At 42.2% G+C, this 27,487-nt stretch overlaps 1 protein-coding gene and 1 long non-coding RNA gene across 5 annotated transcripts in view; both read right to left on the bottom strand.

The window, feature by feature from the left end:
- The window catches only part of LOC115178045 (uncharacterized), a 37,528-nt gene extending 14,532 nt beyond the window's left edge, over window positions 1-22,996 (bottom strand). Inside the window, exons 1-3 of the long non-coding RNA XR_003872535.1 lie at window positions 22,616-22,996; window positions 19,949-20,266; window positions 16,759-16,938 (exon numbers count right to left, since the gene is read on the bottom strand). This is a non-coding gene — a long non-coding RNA (uncharacterized LOC115178045). The remainder of the gene's footprint in view (window positions 1-16,758; window positions 16,939-19,948; window positions 20,267-22,615) is intronic.
- A 3,533-nt stretch (window positions 22,997-26,529) lies between these two features.
- The window catches only part of LOC115178814 (rab11 family-interacting protein 4A), an 83,979-nt gene continuing 83,021 nt past the window's right edge, over window positions 26,530-27,487 (bottom strand). For all 4 annotated transcript variants that reach the window (XM_029740147.1, XM_029740149.1, XM_029740150.1 and 1 more), the window contains one exon: window positions 26,530-27,455. In XM_029740147.1, coding sequence (XP_029596007.1) covers window positions 27,336-27,455 — 120 coding nt within the window. In that variant the 3' untranslated portion in view covers window positions 26,530-27,335. The remainder of the gene's footprint in view (window positions 27,456-27,487) is intronic.

The following is a 27,487-nucleotide window of genomic DNA, read 5'->3' on the forward strand; positions in this document are numbered from 1 at the left end:
GAGAGCTACGAGAGAGAGATACAGAGCGAGAGCTACAGAGAGAGAGAGAGTGAGAGAGATAGAGAGAGAGAGAGAGAGAGCGAGAGCTACAGAGAGAGAGAGAGAGAGCGAGAGCTACACAGAGAGAGAGAGAGAGCGAGAGCTACAGAGAGAGAGAGAGAGAGCGAGAGCTACAGAGAGAGAGAGAGAGAGAGCGAGAGCTACAGAGAGAGGACGAGAGAGAGAGCTACAGAGAGAGAGAGAGAGAGAGAGAGAGAGAGAGAGAGAGCGAGAGCTACAGAGAGAGAGAGAGCGAGAGCTACAGAGAGAGAGAGAGAGCGAGAGCTACAGAGAGAGAGAGCGAGAGCTACAGAGAGCGAGAGAGAGCGAGAGCTACACAGAGAGAGAGAGAGAGAGAGAGAGCGAGAGCTACAGAGAGAGAGAGAGAGAGCTACAGAGAGAGAGAGCTACAGAGAGAGAGAGAGAGCGAGAGCTACAGAGAGAGAGAGAGCTACAGAGAGCGAGAGCTACAGAGAGCGAGAGCTACAGAGAGAGAGAGAGAGCTACAGAGAGAGAGAGAGCTACAGAGAGAGAGAGCTACAGAGAGAGAGAGAGAGAGCTACAGAGAGAGAGAGAGAGAGCTACAGAGAGAGAGAGCTACAGAGAGAGAGAGCTACAGAGAGAGAGAGCTACAGAGAGAGAGAGCTACAGAGAGAGAGAGCTACAGAGAGAGTGAGAGCTACAGAGAGAGCGAGATACAAATGAATGGGGTGACAGTGTTGTCCATGGAGGCCAGCAGGAGTTGGAGAGGCTATCAAGCCAGAGATGCCAGGGCTAGCACTTTGACGTACTAGTGTAGATCCTTGGTCGTGTTCTGTAGGCTGAAAACGTTTTGAAATGGAGCTGAACTGACAATTTCATTTCTTTCATTTACAAATCGTTTTGCTACGCCATGCTCAACTGAACACATTGGCATAGTAGTCCAGTGTAGCCCGGTATGACCATGTAGACAAAAAAAATAGTCCATACAAGACAACCAATCCATTTCTGCATCCTTAATGGAAATGCAACTGCATTGGATTTAAAGTCACCCAACTGGCTCACATCCAAAGTACACAAAACATGGACAGACTCACTTGCCGTACCAAAGCTGCAAAGTAAACCCATTAGGGGGCTTTGAGGCTTCAGTACACCCAGTTACACATTTATGCTATTACTTATCAGATCTGGTTATCTGAGAAAGCTTTAGGCCCTATAATCCTAGAAGATTCTACCAAGGAATTCTCCTGTCAAATTCAGTGTGTTTTCATCCTGCACAGTGCTTTGGCAGGCCGGCCTGCCGGGAGCCAAGCACATTTCTCTGAGTCATCAGAGAGAAGGGTAGGAGAGGAGGGGAGGACTGGAGTTCCCCTCTCTCTCTCTCTCTCCCTTTCTTTCCCTCTCACACACATGCAAACTCAACAAGTGCTACAACACACACACACACACACACACACACACACACACACACACAGTTAAGCTAACTAAATAAGAGCTGCAACCGACAACAAAGCTAAGCAAGCCAAACCCTATTGTTCCGGACCTCCCGAAGAAGTAAGACTTCCTGAAATACCACAAACAGTCGTTTGTAGTGAGTAACTAGTGAGTTCTCCCAACAGGAGGTTAGTAGGCTACCTCAAAAAGGTCAATGTTGGACCTGTTCATTGTTGGGGGGGAATGGGGATACATACTGAAGGGCCTGGTCACATGACAATAAAAACAATCAATAAAATACATTTGTGAAATGTCAGATACGGAAGTGATGCTATGGGGAAAATTGCATCGTTGTGTCCCGGTTAAAGCATAAGCCAGTAATTATGCAGACATTAAATGCTCTTTATCCTCCTTTTCTGGTGGTTCAAAGTAGTCACAGTTTCCTGGGGGTAACACCATCCAGGTTCTTAGTCAGACCATGCTGACAGAACAGTGGTCACATGTTGAAACAGAAATATGGTCAAAGTGTAGGATGTTCTTCTGAAGATTGACGGTTAGTTCCAGGAAGTGCCTGCACAACTTCTTCCTTCTCCAAGAATCCAAAATGAACCCAGCAAATAAGAAAAAGCTGATCAAAAAGGGGGAGCTTTCAAATCCAAATCCTGAGAGCTCCAGCAAAAAGGTTACACTGGTCCCAGATCTGCTGTACCGTCTTGTCAACTCCTATGATCAATGTACCGCAAGAGCAAACAGATCTGGTACCAGGCTAGACTTTTCCTGATTCTCTCCATTGAAACCAATCTGGATGATGGGATCTCCTTCTTGGCATTCGCGTTCTTCTAGTTCAACGTTGAGTGAAGATTTATAGTGGCCGAGCTCTTAATGGTGTATAGCAGGGCATGATGTAAGAGAGAACTTAAGTCACAATGACAGACTTATCTTCTCACTGCATCGGATTGGTTGGGGTATTCCGTCAAAGCAGGGGGAAAAAAGATAACGAGCCAGGATAAGTGAATCGTGAGACATACTGTAGTAGGAACCTCTCTTTGAAGTAAGTGACACTGTTTGTGGAACATTATTATTTTGAGTATTCTTAAAAAAATTTAAATGGGGGGGGGGACATTTTTGGACGGGGGACACTTGTCTATTTTCTCCACCTGGCTGGACGCCGGAGGGAAGGTGGTGGGAGGTGGGGGGGGAAACTCAAGACTGCGTTTCCTGCTTCCTGGAAACAGTAAAGCAGAGGTCCCCCTCCGGCCTGGTCTGTCCATCCATATACAGCGCCTTCGGAAAGTATTCAGACCCCTTAACTTTTTCCACATTTTGTACAGCCTTATTCTAAAATGTATTAAATTGTTTCCCCCCCTCAATCTACACACAATACCCCATAATGTTAAAGCAAAAACAGGTTGAGAAAGTTTTGCAATAAAAATGAAATATCACATTTACATAAGTATTCAGACCCTTTACTCTGTACTTTGTTGAAGCACCTTTGGCAGCGATTACAGCCTTGAGTCTTCCATTTAAGAATGATGGAGGCCACTGTGTTCTTGGGGATATTCAATACTGCAGATACTTTTTGGTACCCTTCCCCAGATCTGTGCCATAACACAATTCTGTCTCTGAGCTTTACGGACAATTCCTTCGACATCATGGCTTGGTTTTTGCTCTGACATGCACTGTCAACTGTGGGACCATTATATAGACAGGTGTGTGCCTTTCCAAATCAAATGAATTTACCACAGGTGGACTCCAATCAAGTTGTAGAAACATCTCAAGGATGATCAATGGAAACAGGATGCACCTGAGCTCAATTTCAAGTCTCAAAGCAAAGGGTCTGAATACTTATGTAAATAAAGTTTCTGTTTTTAATACATTTGGAGAATAAAAAGCACACCCAGAAAAATGTGTTTGTGTGGAGGTGCTGATGAACGAGAGATGTATTTTGATCGTTTTTAATACATTTGCAAACATTTCTAAAAACCTGTTTTCACTTTGTCATTATGGGGTATTGTGTGTAGATTGCTGAGGAAATTGTTTTATGTAATACATTTTAGAATAAGACTGTAATGTAAGAAAATTTGGAAAAAGTCAAGGGGTCCGAATACTTTCCGAAGGCACTGTATCTATATCGAGAGAGACATTCAGAAGAGAGCGAGAGCGTGTTAGTGTCAGAAAAGGAGAGCCAGAGCACGAGTCGGTGAGATAGCCATAGCCCATGCCCACGGAGATCAGTTACCAGTGGCCCCGCTGACCTCTCGGATGATGAGGAGGTGTGAAGGCCAAACCTCTCAGGTGAACCTACGTTAAACAGTCACACTGACCACATTCCTCACAGCAACACATGAGACCTGGATTCAAACACGATTCAAAATATTTTACATACTTCAAGCATTTGTTCTAGCCTGGACTATTCTGGGAAGAATCCAATTGGTCCACTAAGCCAGGCAAGCTCAAACGAGCACAAATAAAGTATTTGAAATGATTTTGAAAAGTATTTGAACCCAGGTATGTAATTGATACGTGGGGTCTCAAAGGGCATCGGGAGAGAAAAGCATCCGGTGTGTTTCCCGAATACCCAAGTATCCCATGCTTAATCTCGCTAGTGACTTGATATCTCAGAATTAAGATGGAAGCAGTTATGTAAGGGCGGAGAGAAAGGGCTAGAATGTTCCTCAGATATCCTTACAAGCAGATGGTGTGAAGTAGTGTCAGACTGAACACTAACTCATGTACACTGCCACCAGCACATACACACGCACTGTGAGATAAAACTCCCAGTAACGGAGGCCAGAAGGAGAGGAGTGTGGGAGTTTCACTGGTGGTGCCAGGACCTGATGATACAGGAGAGAGCGAGAGAGAGCGAGAGAGAGAGAGAGAGGGGTGGGGGTCAGTTGGTCAAGCAGACAGGGAGAGAGGAGACAGGAAAACATACACAGAGAAAGAGCTACATATAACTTCATCCCTTCCCAGTCAGTGAACATCCTTCCCTCCAACCAGCCTCCCATCTGGCCTTCATTGATGACGCTTGTTCTCTCACACACACACACACACACACACACACACACACACACACACCAAAGTGCCTGCCTGGAAAAAGGCAAATACAGTACATTTCAGTGGAAGAAGAAGCCCTGCGATCCCGACTCAGATTTACACGCTGCTACGCACAAGGACTCCAACCAATTTAGGTCTGTCACGACTCCGTTTTATGTCTCAATACAGTCATTGTGTGGCAGCCAGTTATGTACAAAGGTACTCTAGAGGGCTGAATGGCTGCTTCAAGATGAAATGGAAGTCAGAAATAAACACAGGGTGTCGCTTTCATGCTGGGCAGTGGGGCGATGGTCCATTCTTTTCAGAGGTGGTACAGTACTGGAGAGAAATCTGCCAATCTCGAAGTGTCTGACTGGGGTGGGGTAGTGTGTGTGTGTGTGTAGGCCAACAAAGTGTGTGTGCGTGTGTGAGAGAGCTAGTGTGTGTAAGTGTACCAGAGGGAGAGAGAAACTGGGACAGACACCAGTGATTTGAGCTCTTCCCTGCGTCTCCTGCCTTTCCTTTGTTGCAGATCAAGCGAACGAGGTCACCCACTCCTACGAGCACTCAATCAACCACCAGCGACCTTGCTCGTCCCGGATATACAAACACACACTTTACATTTTAGTCACTTAGCAGACGCTTGTATCCAGAGTAACTTACAGGAACAATTAGGGTTAAGTGCCTTGCTCAAAAGCACGCCGGCAGATTTTTCACCTATTCGGCTCAGGGATTCAAACCAGCGACCTTTCGGTTACGCTCTTAGACACTAGGCTACCTGCCACACACACACGGCTCTATTTTAACAAACCTATCGCAATGGTAAATTGAAGTGCAGGCGGTAGCGCCATAGGTTCAAGCTATTTTCACTATTACAATCATCGGCACACTTACTGGCGTTGGCGCGAAAGGGGAGGGTCTTGATGAATAAACAAGTTGTGGGTGTGTCCAGGCTTGGCCCCTCACTGGCCAATCTGAATGTGTTCCATGGCCAAATATGTGGTTGCTTAAAGTTGTGTATTTATGGTCTGATGTATAGACTTGAAATCAACACCAATTCCAATGTTAGGCTGTTATAGTTGTTAAATGGTTTACAGAAACCAAATAACAAAATGTAGACCCATCTTTGCTAAATCCGTTCACTTGAACCCATTTGCAGTCCACATTGTTCCAAGTGGCTTCAACAGCATTCACACTGATATAGGGGCTAGGCCTACTGTAAATTACATTATGGCTGAGCATGGACATGCCAAATATTGTCAATAATCAAGATTAAATTATTGATAAAGCTTAAGAGAACAAATAATTAGAAACAAAACGAAGCAAAAACTTGTTTTAAATAAGCTGTGTCACACTTACAGGCCCTAATTTCTCCCTGTGGGCATATAATATTACAACACAGGCTATGGAGGGTTTTACGCACATCCAAACTTTTCACAGTAGCTGGACAAAGAACCAATATAAAGAGAAAGGGAGAATGTCCACTCACCTTTATATTGCTCCCAAATAGACGTATGTTTTATGAACAAAAATCAGAACCATCTTCCAGATCAAATCGCATTCACACATCTCCAGAGGTTGCATTGCAAGCGTGCCCCAGACACTGTCACTATAAAACCAGGAAGGTGAATAACTCTAATAGGTTTGGTTGTATTAACATTAGCTGAATATAACTGATAAAAGTCACCTTGTCCGAGAGAGATTTACAAAACGTCCCACCAGGGTAAGCCTACACGAAACACAAGCCTTTATTTTAAGTGTTTCTAAAATCCCTTATGGGAAAAATGGTGGAAAAACGATTGGAACCATTTCCCTGTTTGACCACTAGGTTTTATGGGCATTATGACACATCGACTCTGACTCAATAACCAGCTGGGTTACCACTAAAACTAGCTTTTGGTTGATCTTAAATATCCCTATCAGCGCTGCCTGAAATGACCACTTTGGATCATGTTTTTAAGGACACCTCCAATATTTCCACCCTGTCCATCTGAGCACAAGCGATCTGATATAAGACAGGTAAATTGTCGAACCTGGCGTTAGGGCTGGAAAATGCTAATGCGCCAGTTTTTACATAACTAAATTGCAAACTAACGTGCCTTAATGACAGCCAAATATAGAGCCTAGAGTCAGACACACACCTGTGTGCATGCCAGGCTCGTGCAGTCAGTGTGTGCCAAATCACAACGCTACCGGCAAAGAGGTACCATTCTGCCTGCCTTGTGCCAACTTCGCTTCCAAAATCTGCCACTTCCAAAACCTGCCAAAGGCCAGGATAGAAGATACAGTGACACATGAAACGTCCTTGTTTATGTTTGCTAGAGCACTGGTGTTCAATAGACTAGGTGACTTTACTAACAGTTCGCCCGTTATTGTACTATACGTAGGGCAAGTCATTTTTCCTGGTCACAGTGTGTCAGAGTAGGAGTGCTGATCAAAAGTAACATTGAAAAATAGTCATCAATATTTAGAGAACACAGAATCCCAAACACCAAACATAACGGTCATAAATCTGAGTGTTGTGTGGTGTGATTTCGTCGTGACCTCCCTGTATGTGTACATTTCCTTCATCGTTTCAGGTCTCATTATTAATGACAGGGGGCAAAACTGATCCTAGATCAGCAATCAATATGGGCACAGGTCACATAACCAGGCTAGGTAAAATTCCTAGCCCTGATTACAGTGGAATATATCAAAGTGAAAGCTAGGAGTTTTTCCAGACCACATGACCTAAGCAGGAAAAACTCTGGGCCTCGACTGACAACAGTTCATCAGTAAACTTCCGACGCTGACAGAGATGGCCGCTTCGCTTCGCATTCTTAGGAAACTATGCAGTATTTTCTTTAGGTATTATTTCTTACACTGTTACCTCAGGAAATCTAAAGTCTCATTACATATAGCCGGGAGGAACTATTGGATATAAAAGCAACGTCAACTTACCAACTTCACGACCAGGAATATGACTTTCCCGAAGCGGATCCCCTGTTTGGTCCACCACCCAGGACAATGGATCAGATCCCAGCAGGCGACCCAAAACAACGGCGCCGCAGAAGGGGCAGATGGAGCGGTGTTCTGGTCAGGCTCCGTAGACGGGCACATCGCCCACCGCTCCAGAGTATACTACTAGTCAACGTCCAGTCTCTTGACAACAAGGTAGACGAAATCCAAGCAAGGGTTGCCTTCCAGAGACAGAGATTGTAACATTCTCTGTTTCACGGAAACATGGCTCACTCGGGATACGTTAGAGTCGGTACAGCCACCTGGTTTCTTCACGCATCGCACCGACAGAAACAAACATCTCTCTGGTAAGAAGAAGTGTATGCCTTATGATTAACGAGTTGTGGTGTGATCATAACAATATACAGGAACTCAAGTCCTTTTGTTCACCTGACCTAGAATTCCTTACGATCAAATGCCGACCGCATTATCTACCAAGAGAATTCTCTTCGATCATAATCACAGTCGTGTATATCCCCCCCAAGCAGACACATCGACGGCCCTGAAAGAACTTTATTGGACTCTATGTAAACATATCCTGAGGCTGCATTTATTGTAGCTGGGGATTTTAACAAGGCTAATCTGAAAACAAGGCTCCTTAAATTTTATGAGCATACTGAATGCGCGACCCGGGCTGGCAAAACTCTGGATCATTCTTACTCTAACTTCCGCGATGCATACAAAGCCCTCCCCCGCCCTCCTTTTGGTAAATCTGACCACGACTCCATTTTGTTGCTCCCAGCCTATAGACAGAAACTAAAACAGGAAATGCCCGTGCTCAGGTCTGTTCAACGCTGGTCCGACCAATCTGATTCCACGCTTCAAGACTGCTTCGATCACGTGGACTGGGATATGTTCCGGATACCGTTGGACAATAACATTGATGAATATGCTGATTTCGTGAGCGAGTTTATTAGCAAGTGCATCAGTGATGTTGTACCCACAGCGTCTATTAAAACATTCCCCAACCAGAAACTGTGGATTGATGGCAGCATTTGGGCAAAACTGAAAGCATGAACCACTGCTTTTAATCAGGGCAAGGTGACCTGAAACATGACCGAATACAAACAGCAATTTGTAAGTCGCTCTGGATAAGAGCGTCTGCTAAATGACTTAAATGTAAATGTGTAGCTATTCCCTCTGCAAGGCAATCAAACAAGCTAAGCATCAGTATAGAGACAAAGTAGAGCCACAATTCAATGGCTCAGACACGAGAGGAAGGTGGCAGGGTCTACAGTCAATCACTGACTACAAAAAGAAAACCAGCCCCGTCGCAGACCACGATGTCTTGCTCCCAGACAAACTAAACAACTTCTTCGCTCGCTTTGAGGACAATACAGTGCCACCAACACGGCCCGCTACCAAAACCTGTGGACTCTCCTTCACCGCAGCCAATGTGAGTAAAACATTTAAACGTGTTAACCCTCGCAAGGCTGCTGGCCCAGACGGCATCCCTAGCCGCGTCCTCAGAGCATGCGCAGACCAGCTGGCTGGTGTGTTTACGGACATATTCAATCAATCCCTATCCCAGTCTGCTGTTCCCACATGCTTCAAGAGGGTCACCATTGTTCCTGTTCCCAAGAAAGCTACGGTAACTGAGCTAAACGACTATCGCCCCGCAGCACTCACTTCCGTCATCATGAAGTGCTTTGAGATACTAGTCAAGGATCATATCACCTCCACCCTACCTGACACCCACTCCAATTTGCTTACTGCCCCAATAGGTCCACAGACGACACAATCGCAATCACACAGCACACTGCCCTAACCCATCTGGACAAGAGGAATACCTATGTAAGAATGCTGTTCATCGACTACAGCTCAGCATTTAACACCATAGTACCCTCCAAACTCGTCATTAAGCTTGAGACCCTGGGTCTCGAACTGCCCTGTGCAACTGGGTCCTGGACATTCTGACGGGCCGCCCCCAGGTGTTGAGGGTAGGAATCAACATCTTCACCCCGCTGATCCTCAACACTGGGGCCCCACAAGGGTAGTGAGGTTTGCACAACGCATCACCGGGGGCAAACCACCTGCCCTCCAAGACACCTACACCACCCGATGTCACAGGAAGGCCAAAAAGATCATCAAGGACAACAACCAACCAAGCCACTGCCTGTTCACCCCGCTATCATCCAGAAGGCGAGGTCAGTACAGGTACATCAAAGCTGGGACCGAGAGACTGAAAAACAGCTTCTATCTCAAGGCCATCAGACTGTTAAACAGCCATCACTAACATTGAGTGGCTGCTGCCAACATAGTGACTCAACTCTAGCCACTTTAATAATAAAAAATTGGATGTAATAAATGTATCACTAGTCACTTTAAACAATGCCACTTTATATAATGTTTACATACCCTACATTACTCATCTCCTATGTATATACTGTACTCTATACCATCTACTGCATCTTGCCTATGCCGTTCGGCCATCGCTCATCCATATATTTAAATGTACATATTCTTATTCATTCCTTTACACTTTGTGTATAAGGTAGTTGTGAAATTGTTAGTTATTACTGCATGGTCGGAACTAGAAGCACAGGCAGTTCGCAAAACTCGCATTAACATCTGCTAACCATGTGTATGTGACCAATAAAATTTTATTTGATTTGAGTAGTGATTGAGGAAACAGCAAACAGCCGAGCCTCCGCCTGCCAGTGGCCCAGTGCTGACCTGATGATTAACAAAGACTCGTGGCCACAGACATCTCACTGGGCTATGACATGTAACATACCAGAGTTGTGTGCTGTTTAAATCTCTATGGAGAAGGTCGGCCTAATGAATTCGTAAGCAGCTGTACAGAAGTTAGCTACTCACACATTGTTTCCACTGACCACAAGAACTGGGCCGTGTTCATGAGGTACCAAACGGAAGTAAACCGACAAACACGGAGGGACAGCCTGGACTTGCCCAATAAGAAATGTGCATTTTCATGTTTTAGAACACTTTCTGTTGCGTGCCCTAATGAACACGACCCCGGCCAACCCAAGGCCAGTGGATGATCAAACAAACTCCAGAACAAGAGAAGAAACGAGGGAAGAAAGTGACAGAGCTACGGGGTTAAGAGAACCGGAGGAAGTTTCTTTGAAAATGGCCTGAGAAACCTTGGTGAGGGTCTATCAGTGCCTGTGATAAAGACGACCGTAATTCATGTAAAAGGCACATTCCTGGTGTTGTGATGTAGAGAGGGTGTGGGAGTCAGGCGGGCCGGCCGGCATGCTTATCACCACTCAGAGTAATGCACAGAATGCAGAACCACGCATCCTCATTGCGATCAAAGGTTTAAAGACCATGAGACTTGGAGTAGGGAGCTGTACGGCTAACACAGCAGATAACAGGGTAGGAGTGGAGCAGAGGAGGCTGGTGGTGGGAGCTATAGGAGGACAGGCTCATTGTAATGGCTGGAATGGAGGCAAATGTGTGGTTTCCATATGTTTGAGGTGTTTGATACCGTTCCATTTATTCCATTCCAGCCAATTACAATGAGCCCATTCTCCTATAGCTCCTCCCACCAGCCTCCTCTGGAGTGGAGATATTATAGAGATACCATAGCCACATTAGGAAAAGTCCAATAGGATGGGAACAATAGGTTGCACTACATTTGTTAAATATCTACTCTGGATTATCAGCTTCATACTAGTCAGTCTCATATGTGATACAAATGCTGCTAAAACAGACAGAAACATCAGACATTCATCATGATACAATCCTCATAGATTCACAGTCCTGCTACTTTGGACTAAAAGTACCAATATGTAACAGCATTAAATGAATATGAAATTAATCCAACAGCTCAACTGAGTGCAAGTTACTTGCTTATCCTAGGTGCTTCCTATAGCAGCTCTCTCTCTCCCCCATCTCAAAGTTGACTCTTCAAGGGCTTTGTTTTAGCAGCACCTTGACCCAGACACCACACGGCTGCAGACAAAGACAGGGAGGCGTCACAGGACAGTGCACAGCACAGACACAGCAGTATAGCAGCCAGCCAGCCAGGCTACAGCCTACCAGCTATGAGCCCTGCATCCCAACAGGCCAGAGGGCACCACAACCACTGATAGACTGACACACAGCTACACTGCCCCCTTCTGGGCCAGGGCTGGTACTGCAGGCCAGGGGACAGGAGCGGATTGAGAGAGCGGATTGGTTTTGCATGCATTTCGAGTATAGTATTAGCAGGGTAAGGCCGACACGTTGCAATGTGAGGCACCTATTGAATAACAAACCTTGAAGAAAAAAAAGGAAACTACTAAAGTTGATTGTAGGAGTGTTGCTAAAAATCAATGCTATGTCTAACTCTATGAGTTACTCCATTTTGAACTTTACTGTTGTTTCACAGTATGGCAACACTCAAAAACACAGAAGAGTTTCAATGGAAGTGACTCAGCAAAACATGTTCACCAGATGTTGGTGGTGACCTTTTAATTCATCAATACATTTTTTTTAAAACCACCATTAAACAAACACATTACTTACGCAATGACCACAGCGATTAGCTTTGAAACCTGAAAAATCGAAGGGGTTTGTAAATGAACAGAGCTGGCCCACTTGGAAGCCCTCATGGCCAGTGTGTCTGTCCTGTCGCATTGCACCATTTCACTGTCCCACGTGGACGTTAGGAAACATCTAATGTCTGTTTGGTCATCGGGTCAGCAATGTGCATGGAGACCTTTGCCAGCTATTTCCACAGACGAAGTAGACACGGAAGCCCAGAGTCAGTCAGTGCACTGTCACCCCAAACCCTGGAATGGATGATGGTATCCCACTGGGTCAAATCACATTGAATTAAAACCAAACCACCAGGTTTCTTAGGCAGCTCAATTCTGATATTTGTTTCACTAATTGGTCTTTTGATCAATCAGACCAGCTCTAAAACAAAATACCAATTAGTGGAAAAAAGATTAGAATTGGTTTGCCTGTGTAAACACAGCCTTGGACCTCTACATAAGAAAGTGGTATCTAGTAAATATACTAGTCCCATGTGGCAACTAAACAAGAAAAACTATACAAGGTCTAATGAAGTAAGATCCCACTGAACAAGACTCTAGGAAGACTAGCCCTTTGGTGGGTTAAGAGACCCCTGCTAAGAGCAATTAAGACAATTTTAAGGACCTCAACATAATGTTCTGGTATCATAAATCCACGTGGCACATCAACACTAGCCTGCTCCTGCAAAGCATGAATCACCCCGAGAATCTCACTGCCAATACGTACACAGTGGGAGGCCGCTCCTTCTCTTGCTAGAAGAAAAAGCGGTACCTGCTGCATTCCGACCCGGTAACGACAATATTCTACTTGTAAAATCGCATAGCTCATCAGTGGTCAACAATTCTGAGCCAATCAGAGATCGCAAACTCCCACGTGGGGTAGCCAAAGGGAGTGACAACAAAAAGGGGGAAAAAAATAGGGCATTTTCTCCACACATCCACGGTTAAATGTCATGAGCCACTCACACTTGATATGCAATGTAGGCTATGGGATGGTAGCTAGCTAAGTGCACAGATGCAATGCACACAACACTAAATACTTCCTCCAAGCCAGCTAACCACTGACATGGATGTTATAATTAAATCACAATGGATTAGTTTCCATGAAACAGCTGCCTGTGTTAGTACAATGTCCTTAGCTAGTTAGCGAATATGTTAACGTTAGCTAGGTAAACATTTGGCTATGGACTGGCACTGGCAGTAGTTTCAAGTTAATGTCACATGCACAGTGAAATGCCTTTCTTGCCAACTCAAATGGGATTATGGAGAGTGAATTATGTTGTTTCTTCATCTTTCTAGGTAGTCATCTAGCTGTGTCCATCTGGCTAGTATCAACAAGGGCTTTCTACAATCTATCTATCTAGCTAGCTAACCAACATTGGAATCTAGACCATAAACTAAGCAACACACACCAACATGCATTGCCAAACAACGCTACTGCCACCTCCAGGTTTGGAGTATTTTAACAAGGCTGAGTGGTTGACGACTTCAAGGTCTTTGCTGTGTGAACACAAAAGAGATTGACTGCCGCCATTTTGTTCAGAGGTGTTGTGTGTCTAAGCTATAAGCGTACAGACGGAGCAGTTTGCTGTAGGTCTGTCCTGGTCAGCTCTGGTTGCAGCTAGCTAACAACAGCCTCTTCCTGTTCTGTGCTACAGCCTAAACGTGGCTATTAATACCTGATCAACCACCAGGGAGATCACACGGCTATGGCTGCTGAGTCACACAGTAGAAATGATGTGGAGCTGGTGCTGGTTATGTTGTGCCTACCTAGTCACTGATCTCGGTCTTTAAGTTTTCCACTCCTACTAGTTATGGATTGGGTTAGCGGTGGGTAAACTAATCCTGGATCTGTGGTTATAACCAGATTAATTACCGGACTAAATGACTGGACACTTTGGATGGAGATCACAAAGCAATGGCTGCTGAGCCACAGAGGAGAAATATGGATCTGCCGGAGTCTGATCCAGATGAGTAGGTTGTCACTAGAAGCTGATCTGGGGTCTGTTTTGTGTTTTCCTGTCATAATGGTCAAGAAAAGGATTTGGAAGGTTAAACTGATCTTAGATCTGTGGCTAGGGTTGATCAACCACCCACCATTGGAAACGCCTTCATAATGTAAAATGTGGTATATGTCTTCTGGGAAAAGGGGTATTAATCGTTCTTCCACATGATTGGAGCTGACATCTGACAATAGACATGGGTCTCAACAATGCATTCAGTGCTGTTAATACAACACACAGCAAGCATACCATCTAGTCTATGGGGGTGCTTGCACAGACCTGACTTGAGCCTACCAGGGGAAAATGTCATTTTCATGCTTAACTCCTTTAAAGCTATATTCCCATAGGGTATTGAAAACCTTTTACACTTTATGCTTTTTATATAGCAGTTAATGATATAGCCTGTTGAATATCCCCATTCACAATCATGACAAGAGAGATGTTCTCTTGAAAGAAGACAATCACCAGTGAGAACTGGCCTTCTGTGCAGCATCACACACTGACTGTCTGACACTGCACTTGGAGCAACAAAGTTCTCACAGATGATTATAAAAGCACATCAAAACGCAAGTGGTCTGCTTTGATGGCGATTGATCCAATCTTAAATAATTCACTTTAAAAAGACGGAGGAGACACGTTTTAAATTCACCTACAGCAGCTACTGGCACAGAGCAGAGAATTTCAAAGCATTTTATCATCCCTTTATCTTCTAACACCTAGTAACTGAGGACAAAGCACGCCACTAAGTCATGTTAGATTACATGAATCACATTGGTTACAATAAATAATTGAATTTTTAGCTCATCAAAAAAACTGTCTATGTGAATGATACTAGGGAAAGTCATGTTAATTGGCAAGTGAATTGGGCCTTGTACTCTTACTTTAGAAATGCGTCCTTCCTTCCTTGTTCCTTGAGGTAAAAGACAGATTTATTAGAAATTGGATAGGTCTGGACCCGGTTTCCATGATAGCAATGTAATTTAGGCTTAGAAGTGTTTTAACAATGCATCTTTCTTACAAAACAGCCAAAGATGTAAAAAAACACCACGTAGAGAGAACGTTCTCTAAGTGCGTCGTTGGCGCATGCATCGTTACTGATTGGATGGAAAGAAAGGGAGCCCTGCTCTCGGATCAGCTTTCTCCATTAAAATCTTAACTGAACATTAGAATGATTTCACAATGCTGACGACGGCTCAGCTCCTAGAGATATTACCAACTACGGCTGCAATATTGAGGCGGCTTATTCTAAAGCTTACCCAATAAACAGGCAAACAAAATACACCGATTTGTCACATCGTTGCGCACGTTAGTCTAATTAGCACAATAACAACATCCCCATCAGAATCTGTCAGTTTAAACTAGGGATATGTTTTTTTTGTTGCATTGGATGCGTCTCAATCCACCACATCCGCCGACGTCCACATCTGCGGTGAAAGGTGGCAGAGCTAGAGCCGTGTGTCAAGCCATGGGACATCCCGAATATCCCGTCTGTAGTGTCTGAACGGTTTGGCCTACAAAACTATTATGATCCCTCTGTGGAAAGATGACTCTCACGAACACGATGGTGTTCTTCGTTTTGCTCTACGACCCCCACAAGCGTATTGGGACTCGTCTGAAGTCGGTACAGCCGATCAGCCAACTTCTGTAGCGTCCGAACAGTTTGGGCTACACACCAACAATACATTTAAGTGTTTTATGAGTGGTCTAAGGCAGGCGTTAAGATTACAAGCATTTTCAAGTTCAACGTTAATAACAAAGAGTTTTGGTGAACAGCTCAGAGATTTAACAATGCTCCTACGAAGGTACTAACAATTAACTTAAGGTTAAGATGGTTTAGGGAAACCGGGCCCACAGCAAGGTTAGCTCCTTCTTGTTTTCACCAATTCAGATCTGTGATTACTTTCAAGAAAAGGTAGAAAGGAAGGATGGATGCATTTTTTAGTATTTGAACGGGGCCTATGAACTGAATGAACTCACTATATAAACCCAGAGCTGCATGGAAAGAATTCAGCGCAATGGAGGTGAATGTAATATTTAACCAACACTGCCACCCAGTGGGAATCTAATGCTACAATTCTCTCTTCTGAACTTCTACCACTACAAGAAAAACAGTGGGAATGAAGCATCAGTGTAGAGTTTTGTTGTTAAAATGCATGGTTTATTTGCATTAAAGATATCTTGGATCTCAAAAGCTGAATTTCATTCCCACTGGGCGCACACTGGTTGAATCAACATTATTTACACACCATTTCAATGAAATTACATTGAACCAACTTGGAATAGACGTTGAATTGACATCTGTGCCCAGTGGGTTGTGTCTTACAGGGTGCTGTAGTCATGGCAACCTGACCTCTTGCTCTCCATGGGCTCAGAATCAGTCCAATCAGGTAAGTCCATTTGAGAATACATCCAAACATACTTATTATTGCACTGTGCCCTCTCCATTTGAACAAATTAGATTTTAAAGGGAGAGTGACACTTGAACACATGGGCCTATACCAGTTGATTGTTTTTAAAACAAAAGTATTTAAAGATAAAAACTACAATCTCTCTTTTAGTTAAGAGTTAGACTAGACATCTATTGAAATTATTCACAAAAAAAAAAAATCATGAAGTGTTAACATGTAACCCAACTGTCAACTAGGCTACAAATACGTCATCCTAATTCATTAACAAACCAAGGAACAAGTAGAACTTAAACACCTGAGAAACCAACTAAAATCATTCCTAAGAGCTTACGATTAAAGAGTTAACAAAAAAAAGTGTATCGGGACACACCGGACCTCAAGCCTCTGCGTCGACGAACTGCTCCTCCACAATACGGATGATGTGGCGGACCCATTTGACGGGGGCTTGGTGGTGGGTGGCAGGGCTGTAGTCGGTTGCTGTCTGGGGGTGGGAAGGACAGGGGGTCTGGTTCAGGGTCAACCCCTGTAGGGCCACTCTATCCACATCCTCTGGGCCTGAAAAGAGGAACAGAAGGTTCCAGGTTCATGGCAATTCTGGCTCGTGTTCAGTTGGGCAAACTGTAGCAAAACATATTGAAAAGGAAAACGGAAATCTGTGTTCTCATTGAGGTATTCCCTCCCAGTTTCATTCAGCTCAAAAACATTTTCTCCCTACCGAACACAGTCCTGGGTCATGTTCTGGAGGAGCAACACTCTGAATGCTGCAGATATGTGTTGTGTTAGAGCGGACATTATTCGCTATTCAGCATGGCAGAAAAGCATGTCTGTTCTATAACATTTATATCTAAATGTTCAGTAGTGAGCAGCCCATTGAAAATCTTCAGTAGTTCAAGATATAGCAAAATAGGAAACAAACAAAAAATGTCTTACTGAAGAAGTCCTCTAGCACCTGTTTCAGCAAAATGTGTTCTCCAGTTTGGTATCACTGAGTACCACCCTACATGAAAAAGTCCTGAGTAGAGAAATAAATATATATATATATATATATATATATATAAAAAAAAAAAGTTGCACTGTTAGTGCTGCCAAAACTGTAATGTGTCAACATTTCTATACAAACCAAGAGAACAAGACAAGACTTGATATTCGGTCTGAAATAAATAATGGTCCCTTCCTTGCACTACCAATTGTCTAGTAATATGGATACATTGTTATTGACCTGGGAGTAATTCAGTAAGTTACATACAGTATAGAGTCCAATATTTGAATCTAACTTGTCTTAGACCAGTGGTCACTAACCTTTTCAGAGCTGAGATCACTTTGAGTCAAAATGCAGGCCGAGATCTACTGCTCAGATATTATTGATAATTGATTTTTTAAAACATGACTTAAACGTAAGCCTATGCTACATTAACCTATGGAGGTTTGTGCAGTACATTATCACAGCATATTGGCTATGCTTGAATTGCCCTGCCAATGGCATTACAATGTTGTAATTCTCAGACAATTGTATTATGTTTCAAAACTTGAGGTATATGATCACACTGGTAATATTAGATCATTTGTTGTATTACTTGTTATGCACAGCACCGCTGAGTGAGCATAAATTGAAATAATTAGCTTAATAAAAATATATTTTACTGGACTGATGGTGCCTGCATATTACCGGTTTTCAGCCGATGGCAAAACTCGAGTCTCACTTCATTCCTTCTGCCTCATCCACCAATTCATGTTGTTACTCGTATGACCAGAGAACGTTAAATATTACTCTATATGAAAAAAAGACAAGCCGCTAATAATAACAATGCAAGCTTATCGATACACACTGTAGCGAGAGTGGATAGGGAGAAGCGCGTTTTGTGAGTACTGACGAAAGTGTGGAGTAATGAAAGCAGAGAAGACTAGGTTGCTGGACCCTGTAGCAAAATAAAACCCGAGTCGTTGCTAAAACATAACTTCAGCCAAAAGCACATCAATTGCTGGGTAAAATACATCGAGGAAAGATCTGCAGCAAAATCATAGCTACGTTTAGTTACCAGAAAGCTGGTCACAGGCAGAGCTAACTGAGCTGGAGATTACATTTTTATTTACACTTTTAAATACAATACAGGTAATGTCAAGTCACCAATACATGTTTGCTATCGCACTGTTGAATACAACATAAATTCTGTTTTGAACATTACATTTGTTTGTCCAAAACAAAATGACCTATGTAAATAGGTTTGCTGTTGCACTTTTGAATACAATTATTAAAAGTCGTTTTGTTTGTTATTGTAATGTCTTTCCCACTCTCTAGTGATGTGTTCTACATCAAGGTAACAACTGATGACAATAAAGAATGATAGGACAGCCATTAGTCTGGTTCTCCTTACTTTTTGAAGTTAGGAGCACCAGTGCTACAAATAAGACGGAACTTCTGCTTTTGGACGTTAACAAGGCAACACCGCATTTTAAATCCTCCTCCACATTTACTGGATTAGTTGTGCAGAAGAGAACCTCCCAAGACAGTATTTTATTTTTCTCTTCAGAACCAGAAAGAAACGCTTCTCTGTGGTCTCATGGAAACTGCACGGTGATCTGAGTTCTGATTGGCCTGCTGTAGGCCAATATATGTGCACTTGATAGGGGTCGCTGGGTAGGCAGAGTTTGTACCTTCAAAACACATGAAATGGTTCAAAATGGGAATACGTCGACTTCCCAGCACGCAGGGCACCTGAATTAAGTGCACCTACTACAAACAGCCTGAAACTATTATTATTATTTTTTTTAAATACAGGAACGCAAGGCGATCGATTAGGAATTCCTTGGAGATCGGGATCGACCGGTTGGTGACCACTGTCCTAGACGGTAGTCCTTGATGTACTATTTAAACAGACAAATGAGGAAACGCACAACAGTGGTGGGTTTGGCCATAGAAAGAACAATGTATATGCAAAAAATACCTCATCCCTACTGTAAAATAATGGTGGTGGATCTTTGATGTTCTAGGACTATTTTGCTTTCACTGGTCCTGGGGATCTTGTACCAAATATCATGACATTTTGGCCAAAAACCTGGTTGCCTCTGCCAGGAGGCTGAAACTTGCCAGCAAATGGATCTTCCAGCAAGACAATAACTTCAAGCACACATCAAAATCCATGGTTAATTGACCACAGAATCATAATTTTGCAATGGCCAGATCAGTCTCCGGACTTGAACCTCATTGAAAACCTGTGGTGTGAATGGAAGAGGGAAGTCCATAAGCGCAGACAAGGAATATCAAATATCTGGTAATGTTCTGTATAGAGGAACGGTCTAAGTTCCCTCCCAATGTGTTCTCCAATCTCATAAACCATTTTAGAAAAATGCTCAGTTTCCTTATCCTCAAAAGGGGAGGTTGCTGCAGAAACAATCATTTTGACCCCTATCACCCCATTCTCTGAGCAAATTGAATTAGTATAAAATAATATTTTCATACAATATAGCTCAGTATTTGTGTTTTTTTTATTTTAAACCGTATTTTTTTCTCATTTTTATCAAGGGGTCCAATAATTCCAGACCCCACTGTATCTCTCCCCCTCCTTACCATATGGAGCAAATCCATAAGGAATCTTTGAGACAATCTCCTCCTCCCAGTTTTCTTCCTCATATGGTGGCAGAGGTGGGGCTGGTGGCAATGGCGGCAGGTTTTTTTTTTTTGACTTCTTCCTCCATTTCCACCTATACCTGAAAGGATAGGCCTGCTTGTACCTAGACCCTGGAGCAGGGTCCAGTATACCATTGCATGAATATATCTGCTTTCTCTCTGGAATGGTTTTGGCACCAATGCACAAGCCCGGGGGGTTACTCGTTGTCTGGGGCATCGTCCACTGTCACAGGTCTCCCTCAAGAGTTTACTGTAGGCCTGCAGAGAAAAGCATGAACACAGAGAAATGTTGTTATATCAGCTAACAAGCAGCAGATCGCCAGAGCCGAGTACCTGCACCCAGGGGCGGAAATCCCGGGGGACACACGACCCCCCCACCCTGGGAAAAATATGATTTGTCCCCCCCAATATATCACTGAAACATAACTATGTAATTTAAATAATATTAATAATACGCAATGAAAGCAATTGTGCTGATTATAGACACTTAATAGCGCGTTTTTAAGTTTCAAAAGATTGCAACCCCCCCACCCTTTGCCTCACAATGGTTTGATCCACTGCCAGTTCCTTAGCTTGCTAGGTAACAGAGAGGTCGTATCTACTGTCTGAAAGTCACTCAATGCACGTAACTGATGTGAGGTTAATCCAGTCAATCGCGCACACACACTAGCTGAATATGCAGAGCTGGCGCGCAAATATTAACTATTAAGCTAGCTAGTACCTATTGCATTTATGTGGCGTCGTCAAAGATGGAATCAGCATGCAGATGATGTAAGTTAGTGCTTCAAAGTCCCTGTGATAAGGTTAGCGATAAACTGAAATCCAAACTGAACAGAACTACACTCTCTTCTACTATTGTCTTAAATATATTTAATGGTCTCGTTGCAAAAGCTAAATTGTCGCAAGTGAACTTTTATTTATTTATTTTATTTCACCTTTATTTAACCCGGGTAGCAAAGATTATAGCAAACACCACTGAAACTGAATTGGTGCTCGCTAGCTTTGCAAATTCAGCTATTGTTGGAAGCCAGCCAATATGAATCAAACTATTAAAATTACAAAAGGTTGCAGCATATGTTGTGTAAATGGTGAACTCATACAGCTGTCAACTCTTGTCATTTTAATCCGTTTCACATTTGCTAGCTACCTTTTAGATCGAAGCCCAAATAGAATGATTGAAGATGATAGAAGCCCATCTCCTACTGTAAATAACCTACACACTGTGTATGTAGCCAGCCAGCCAGCCAGGTAGAAAAATGGCAGAAAAATAAAAGACGGACATCAGAGTATTTTTCAATACACCAAAACGCATAGTAAGAACCCTAGTTGCCTAATATCTCAAAGACTAGTTGATAAAATGTTCATAAGAAATAAATGAAATTCTAATGGAAATGTTTCACAATGATGTCATTAGGCAGAGCAGGCAACAGATGGCACACAGACAGCAGAGTTGGGGACAGATATGCAGGGACAGACTGGCAGAGACAGGGACAGGGAGTCTCAGGTAAGTTTGTTGAGTCTTTGTTTGGCAACATTATGAAAGGTTCTCAATTTTTTTGACTTGTAAAATAGGAACATAATTGGAAAATGCCATGGATACCCCCACTCTCAACTTAAACTGGTGACTGAACTAAGATTTGTTAAAGGCAATGGTATTGCTGTTGCGATTAGTTGTGTAGTTTTGGGTACCGGTAGTTAGGAGTACGGCAAACACCTTATTTCTTAGGTTCCTCAATATACATTTACCATATTACAATGTAGGCTATGTGTTACAGCACTACTTTTGGTGTCCCCCTCAGGAATTGCTCTTGAGAAAATTTCATGTAATTGTCCCCTCCAAAGTTGATATCAGATTTTCGCCCCTGCCTGCACCTCAAATGTTCTACTGTTTGAGCTCCTGTACCTCTTATAGAATATATGTTTAAAAGTATTGTGGAGCACCTATATATAAAACAGTACCGGAACCCATTTCGGTCCAAGTCAAGCACTACTAATAACGTTTGCAAAAGGAAAATGGTCATCAAACAGTGAGCAAGCCTATAGATAGCAACACATTCAAGTAGTATGTGCTGTGGAAGTTGTCACTGTAATGTCATCTCCCTCCAAAAAAAAAAGATTGATTGGCGTCGGCCGTTGAACATTTACTTACTTCGAATATGATACAATTCTAATTTCAACAATAAATACTAAAGATAACTTCATTTTTGTTAACAGCGTCATTCTACAAAACCCCAGCCGTTATAGAGAAAGCTTGCACTATCTCTCTATCGATATCACCTTGCTGCCACACATTTTGACGAGGCAAGTCCTCCTTCACTAATAATTAAACCGACAACATGGATTATAGCAATAGGCTACATTTGACAAAATACTGCATACGTTACTAAATTAACAGTCTTCCGGTTGCTAATATATTGACTGCTCGATAGTTAGCTTGCAAGCTCACTTTATTCCAGCATCAATTAACATATCATTTTTTCCCCTTTCATGTAAACTCAATAGCTCAATTTAACTACATAAACTTGGGTTTCAGAAAGGGCAATTATAAAAAGAAAATCCAAGGTAAGGTAAATTGCTAGCTAATTAACCAATTCCTCGTACACTTACCTCCCGTGGGCTTCGAATGCAGTGTATGACGTCAGGCGCATGGTGGAGTCGCCTCTGTTTTGACATCCACGTGGGTTACTGCTTGGTTTATTATTTTGTACTGTTTTTTTCCTTCAGTCCATCCCTATGTATTCTCTGTAGAACAACTTATTGAAACATGCATATAATAAAGGTTTTAGTGCCCCATTCCACCATCATAATCTTGAATCAATTGACACAGTATGAATGAGGGGTTTAATGTATGTGTTGAAGTACACTGATCTAGATAATTTCTAGCTCTTTGAGAATTCTCTGGGTCCCACAAATTAAATCTCAGGGCTGTGAGATTTAGGTCAGCATAGATAGAAGATCCACATCAGGCACACTGCAGCTAGAGAGTTGTCTATACAGGAAATCTCACATTAGGACCACATTTGATCAATTGTAGCAAACCTGTTTTTCTGCATTTGGAGTGTTTGAATCAATGGCAAACATTATTATTCCAAAAACAGGACAGAGTATTCCTTTGATCATACTGTAAGAAGTTGACATTTTCATTTATGAAATTAGCATTCATCAGGTTGTAATCATGCCAGGGAAAATCTCTTTATTTACAGCTTAAAGTTGTTTGTACATCACAATTGCAGATAAGACCTCATATCATAAGTAGTAGCCTACTTACAGCCACATACAGTACAGTGCTTCAATGTATGAGTAACAATGGTATGTGGTAGAGAATTAGGACAACAGAAACAAGGTAACAGAAAATAACAAGATATCACAAGCCCAAGCCATTCTTATTGCCACAATGCCACACCTTGTGCACGTTAAAATCCAACCTCTCACTATCTTGAAGAATAGGAGACTACATCTTTCACACGTTTGAGTTTATTTAAAATGTTGCAAGTGAAACTTTGTGACAGTGCTCAACAGGTGATTGGCTGTTGTACTGTCTGAAATGGGATGCCATTGGTCAACATCTCCTCAATCGATAGGAGGGCTTCTACATGAGGACGAGGTCAACGCTCAATTTGAAGACATTTCTCAATGTATCTCAATTTCATTTCAATTTGTGTGAAGTGAATCTTTCAAGGTTGTAGAAGTAAACCTTGTTGTGCCAGGTTGGTATGGTATAGAGAAAAGTAATATTGCTCACCAGTTTATTTAGTGTATAGGAAGACAGGGGGAAACCATATCAACATACTTTGAAAGGATGCAGAAACCAAAGCGATCTGAAAAGCAATGGACACCGCATTCATAGATAGGTTACCGCAGAAACAGAAAAAAAAAAAAATATTCCCCCAATGCTCATCTGTTTTTAAATAAAAAACCTTGTGCTGTGCCTCCCGAGTGGCGCAACAGTCTAAGGCGCTTGAGGCATCACTACAGACCCGGGTTCCATCCCAGTCGCCAGTTGTACCGTGTTTCCTGAAACACATTGGGGCGAGCACTGTGTCAAGAAGCAGTGCGGCTTGGCAGGGTCGTTTTTTGGAGGACTGGCTGTCAACCTTCACCTCTCCCGAGTCCGTACAGGAGTTACAGCAATGGGACAAGACTGTAACTACCAACTGGATATCACGCAATTGGGGAGAAAAAAATACAAAATAAACTTGTGCTGTAACAGTTTTATAAACTAGAGTTGATTACCTGGCCATTTCCTGATAGAACTGTATAAAATAGTATTTTTGTGGTCTCATCTGTAAAAGTGTGGTGAGTGGCACAATACAAATCCTAACTAAAGTATCTCTGTACAACATTTACAAGTCATGAACAACGTTCAGACAATTTTTTTTTAAAGCAACAGTAAAAATATTCATTATTAAGTTGTCTAAACAACATAACTATATTAAGAAAAAGAAAAATAGATAAGTGTTTTAAAGGCACGAATACCAGAAAAGGTGAAAACATGCAAAAATAAGAAAAAACAACATATTTTTGTGCAAGGAAGCAAAACATACGTTTAGAGCAATTTAATTTACAGCGGGTTATCCCCTTTGCCTATCAACGTCCTCTCGAATACAGTAGTACAGCAAAGGCCTACTGTATGACATTTGAAAAATGTAGATTTGTACACAAAAACCCATTAGGTTTTAACAGAGAGAATGTTAGCTACGTGAGACATTGATGATATTTACAGTATACTAGCCAAAGGGCAAACACTACCCATATACTCTATATAAACCCAGTATGATTGCTATTCCAGTCTTATTAGTACCAAATTCTAGTCTACAGTAAGTGACCTTCTGATGAATATACTGCAGTATACTACAGTATCTTATATAGAGATGATAGGGATGATTCAATGAGCCACACTGACATGGCTTAACACCCAGAGGAAATTCATAAAACACATTGAGATGTGGAATAACATAGAGATAAATACTGCATCTATCTCTATGCAGAATGCATCTATCTCTATGCAGAATGCATCTATCTCTATGCAGAATGCATTAAGCATTCTGTACATTCACATCCATAGGGTTACATTCGTGTGCTTGTACATTGTTATGCTGTTGACTTGGCAGCCCTGTATGCTGGCAGGGTTTGTCTCTAGTTCAGTGTGGATATAGGGAGAGTGGAGTGGCAGTGTCCGACATATAAATATAAAGCATATAGGCTAATGGGCTAATACCCACATAAAAAAATACTACAGTATACTATAAAATAATAAAGTACCTACTATAGAATTCTATAGTAAACTGTAGTATACTATACTACACACTGTAGTATTCCTTGATCATGTGTACAGTAGTACTTACTATAGAATGTTATAGTATACTGAGAAACTATAGTAAATACTATAGTATTAGCCACAAAAAAATACTGTTGTAAATACTACAGTATCTTACTGCATATACCCTGCCCATTCCCCTCCCCCATATCGCAATTTGTGCCACCCACAAGTCAGAAAACTACATGCCAAGTATAGACCATGTATTGTGTTCCCTACAGGTTATAGAAAAGAGCAGAAGCTCTGAACAATCTGTTTAGACCCCAGTCCTACCTACAGGTTATGGAAAATTTGCTATTTTTGTTTGTTCTCCAGTAGGTTTCCTGAAGGAGAAAGCCTCCATTTCTATGTCAAAGATAATAAAACAAAAACAATGTCGTAAATACTACAGTAATGTCTGCAAAAACCCTACAGTAAATACTACAATCCACAAAAACAATACATTATTACTATAGTATATACTACACTTTCGATTGTTACAGTATTTATACTATAGTTAACTGTAAATACTACAGTATAATACAGTATACCACAGTAAATACTACAATAAATACTACAGTATAATACAGAATACTACAGTAAAAACTACAATAAATACTACAGTATTCACTGCAGTGTTTTTGCGGACTCCGTAAGTCAGAAAAAAAGTCAAACAAAACACTACAGTGAATACTATAGTATATATACCATAGTATACTATAGTATTTTTTTATGTGGGTAGCTATAGCAGCTCTATGCAATGGGACATTCTTCATAGCAGATATCCCAGGTCTAACCAATTTATTTAGACAGACTTACCACAGAAAGTCTGAGTAGAAAATAATGATGATTAAGAGGAATTGGCATCCGGAAATTCTCAACCAGCCAATTAACAACTCACTGTGTGAGTTAAGAATTTACTATATGGATTTATCATACAGTATTACTCTACACAGATCATACTGTATCGTCATCTCAGAGTTCCCTAGGAAGGCATTCTTCTCTTATCTTCCCCTGTACTGTACCGACCGATACACTTCACCTGTTCCTTCTTTGACTTCACTAAGCCATTCCATCCTCCTGAAAGGATTCCATCACACCAAGTTCTGCTGCCTCTCATTATCACTTCACATGACTGATATCTTCTTGAGTCAAAGCCAATATCTTTTGACATGGAGATTCTTGTACAATACTTTCTCTCTCCTTCTCTCCCTCCTTTCATCTCTTTCTGTCACTCTTCTTACGCACAGAAACACGTGCTGCTTTACTTTCTTCATCAACATGCCTCTGCCCACATACCGATCTTCAGCGATCAAACACAGATCAACTTTAAGGAAACAGTGGGGATAGGGTTGTCTGGAAGCTAAAGATCTCTGTTTGTCTATCTGCCAGTCTCTCTCTGTTCCTGTCTTCCCCTATGGCTACAACACACGCTGTTGAAGAGCAATAGGTTTGTGTTCACATTGTTTCTACACACACCACTAGAGTACGTATATCCAGTGTTCCACAACCAGTAATGCCCTACATATTCAAAGCACCTGCCCAGTATAATTATTTTTCCCAGTAATAATTCATCTCGATTGTGTTTAAGACTAAAGATGAGGCTGTGAGAAAAAAATAGAGAACCTAGAAGAAAGTGCATGAAGGAGACATGAGGGAGATACCAACATCTGTTGATGAGTCACAGAATAGAACAGAAGTATGATGGTGAAGTACCAAAACTTTAGAAGTCAACACAGAAAATCCCCTATAGCTCCAGTTGTATATTCAGTAGACCACACCGTAGCAAAACGTTTAGCAACGGAACACAAAAACGAGTTTTTCTAATTGGACAAGTCCAGGTAGTACCTCCCAATTTGTCTGTTTTCTTCTGTTTTGTGCCTAATGAATACTCCCAAGTTCACAGTTTCACTCCTGGGGCAGCAGGGGGCAATGATGTCCAGCTGTCCCAGGCCCCAGCATGGCTAGTCTTCATTTCCCTTTCCCCATTCCTGGAGGGGGTTCTAGTAGTGGGTTTCTAGTTGGGGGTTTCTAGTTGGTCTTGATCTCCAAGATGGAGGGGTTGTGGTCCAGGATAGACAAAATGATCTTGTCCATGTACTGCCGCAAACGGAAGTTGATCTCCTCCTGCTCCTTGAGGGCCTCCATCAACTGTGGAGAAATATCAAATTAATGTTATGTTA

Source organism: Salmo trutta, chromosome 38 (assembly GCF_901001165.1).
Source record: "Salmo trutta chromosome 38, fSalTru1.1, whole genome shotgun sequence".
NCBI lineage: Eukaryota > Metazoa > Chordata > Actinopteri > Salmoniformes > Salmonidae > Salmo > Salmo trutta.